The following is a 3250-nucleotide window of genomic DNA, read 5'->3' as shown; positions in this document are numbered from 1 at the left end:
GAAACTAATAAACTTACAAATAGTGTTTGTTTTATTCCCATTGGGGGTGCCACTTTTCAATATCTGGCGTCTTTCTTGTGGCTGATGGCAGGGTGAAATTTTCCAGTGACTGGATCTGCCTCTCAGCCTCATCTGTGGGAGGAGGTAAAATGTTTTCATCAGTCAATGGCTTGGGTCTCAATAATATCACTATTCTTGAAGTGTTGCTTTGGTCTTGGTTTTCCCCATGGTCCAAAAGTGTGGTGAACACACACACACACTCACACACGCACCTACACACTCTACTTATTCCACAGAATACATATTGGGGCTTGGAGCCTCTTTTCCTGTACTTGTACATTTGGACAAATACACAAAGATTGGTTACACCTTCTTCAAATAGTCACAATTTTCCTCTGGCCTTTATTTCTTCCCCCATAGGGATGAAATGGATTAAATTTTTATTTTCTCCTTTGAAATTCATACTTCTAAAGTATGAGGAGTTCTAACCAGGAAGAGATTTTAAGGCCAATGGGATACTGAGTGAGAAAAGAAGACTAACAGCGAAGGTTCCTTTATTATTGGAAACTCAAAGCTAGTTATTTGACATTTACAATTTATACCCTGCCTCCTTCCAAAATGATTTGAGATGCATACAATAAAGCAGGCAGGCCAGAGGGAGGGAGGTGGGGCAGAGATTCTGTAACATAGTGCAAATTCAGCTGCAGCAATTTGTTGGCACCTTTGGCTTACAGAGACCCTGTAATTCTGCCCTGAGTACTTGTCTTGGTGCTTTAACTTCTAGAAATTGCTTACAATGGCCTCCAGCCTGGAAAGGCCACTCCAGTGATAGGCTTGCTAGATATCTGTAGAAGAACAAGATTTTGCCTTAGCCCAAAGCTCTCAAATTTGTATTCCTGTTGTACGTGCTTTGTATTCTGTCCTTTTTTTAAGTACATTATTTTATCTCTCTAGTTATAAAAGTTGTACCTACAGCAAGACTGTTCACATGGAACTGAGCTATTACAAACATTAGTAAGTGGAATAACCCTCATGCACGTTAGGAAAGGAAAGGACAGTCGGGAGCATTAGTGTTTGTTGGTATGTCATGTTATTCTGTCACTTGGCAATATTATCCCTGTGGCTCCTAAAATCAGGGGTCAATAATTCTGCTGATATCTGTTGCAGAAGATCATCTTTTTGAATGTGTCCCTGAGCTCTGGGCTCCGGAAGGCATATATAAAGGGGTCTATGACTGCATTGCACATGATCAACATGCCATTCACCTGGAAGAGGGACATGTAGCAGGCACAGTAGGGGTTATTTGGGCAGAATGTCATTAAGAGGACATGAAGGACAAAAGGGGCCCAACAGAAGATAAAGACCCCGAGCAGGATGGTCAGCGTGATGGCCCCTTTCATGTTGGCTCTAGAAAGGGTTGAGATCTTCCTGGCATGGGAACGAGCCAGCAAGAACATGTGCACATAGAGACACAAGATAAAGACCAACATCAGAGGGAACAGCGATGTGAAGGTGATCACTGTGGGGATGTGATGGGAGAAGATCACCATGGTGATGCCGCTGCCCAGGCAGCATGTCCAGATGACCATCAGGACAACAACGGCACGGCGCATGGTCACGATGCTGTGGTACTGCAGAGCATGGAAGATTGTGATGTAGCGGTCAGCGGCAATCACAGACAGGCTGAAAATGGACCCAAGTAGGGAGAGGATGAACAGAGAGTCAATGATGTCATCTGCTGTGGTTTCAAAATTGCCACGAGGCTTGAGATAACCCGTGTTTCTGAACATGATGAGGATATTTTCCAAGATCTTATACAGGCTGCCCAACATATCGGAAATGGCCAAGCTGCAAATGAAAAAGTACATTGGTGACTGGAGATTCTTATTCTTGATCACAGCCAGAAGGATGATCAGATTCTCTAAAACCCCGATGACGGATATTGTGAAAAATATCTCTTCTGGCAAAACCACATGAGGACAGTCTGAATTATTTCTTGCTGTATCATTGATGTTTTCATATAGATTGATAATGTGCTTCATTTCTCCTGCTTGTGTTTTAAGACAGGGGTGTTACTTGGACTAGACAGGAAACGTGACTGATTCTTTAGAGTCTTTTCTTCTTTGCAGTACTTGCTGGAGATCAGAGGTGAAAAACCACACACCCACCTGAAAAAGAATATATAGAAATATAAGTTGCAAAGCAGACCACAAAATAAGAGCCACCTTGGCTTTAAGGAAGGCCTATTGCCTCAACTAAATATAGTGGTGTAATTACCTAAATAAAACAGTTTACTAGACCCTCATCTTCACCGCTCTGGGAAAACACCTTTAGTGGAATTTTGAGCCCAGAGATCAAAATAAAGATTATCCTTTGTCTTTCCCCCATCCCCTCCCCCATCCTTCTCAAAAACGCAATTATATGTGAGATAGATTAGAATGAGAAAAGAAGTAAAAGAAATGAAAGGCATGTGCAGAAACAGGAAAGCACACAACTACCCTTTTCCAACACGGAGGTAGTGGCCCAGTTCAATGGATGGATGAGAAGTTTAGGTCCTTTCTTTTTCAGTACTTGTCTTTCTGAGTTGCTAATGACCCTACAAGCATATGGGATAATGGCAAATGTATTGACGCACCATTCCCGAAGTCGACTATGCAATACGTGTTATTTCTTCTGTTTCAAAAGCAGAACTCACAGGAATGGTATTTCTGGAGACTTCCAATATTTTCAAGATGTCAGTAGGTTGGTGTTGAATTATGGCAGCAGAAGAGTGCAGTTTTCCTCAAGCAGAAAGTGCTGACTAGATCACAGCTGAACAATTTTGAGAAGTCTGCTTCTGGTGAAAGCATGTGGAATTTTTACTGATTCAGTTTCCAGATGGCTGGACACAGGCAGTTTATTATATTCACCTCTTTTCTGGGCTTATAGTTTACTGGGCAATAAATGTCCACCCTTCAAATCCATGCTGCTTCTCTCCATCCAATATTCTATTGAAACCTGCCTCTGGCTAAACTAAATGAATGGGTCAGGGCCCCAGCCTCTGCTAACCTCATCATCTCTTCCACTATGATCTCTTTTGGTACAGAACATTGCATTAACATAAGCAGCATTCATGCATTTACAGTCATATTCTACATTTTAAAGTAGAGAAATTTTATTTGATTTGGGAACATTATGTTTGTAAATTTTTTTGGCTGGGAAAGACTCACCCTGAGATAACATCTGTTGCCAGTCTTCCTCTTTTTTTGTT

The 3250-nt window shown here is 41.7% G+C and overlaps 1 protein-coding gene across 1 annotated transcript; it reads right to left on the bottom strand.

Annotated features, from left to right (window-relative positions):
• Positions 1–579: 579 nt before the first annotated feature.
• On the bottom strand, positions 580–2165 carry MC2R (melanocortin 2 receptor). Its single transcript, XM_058556553.1, has one exon. It carries the CDS (start codon positions 2040–2042, stop codon positions 1140–1142), a length of 903 nt encoding a protein of 300 aa, XP_058412536.1. The 5' UTR covers positions 2043–2165; the 3' UTR covers positions 580–1139.
• Between the last annotated feature and the right edge of the window lie 1085 nt (positions 2166–3250).

This window comes from Diceros bicornis, chromosome 16 (genome assembly GCF_020826845.1).
Source record: "Diceros bicornis minor isolate mBicDic1 chromosome 16, mDicBic1.mat.cur, whole genome shotgun sequence".
Taxonomy (NCBI): Eukaryota; Metazoa; Chordata; class Mammalia; order Perissodactyla; family Rhinocerotidae; genus Diceros; species Diceros bicornis.
The sequence above is the reverse complement of the archived record's forward strand: the minus strand, read 5'-3'. Positions and strand labels throughout refer to the sequence as shown.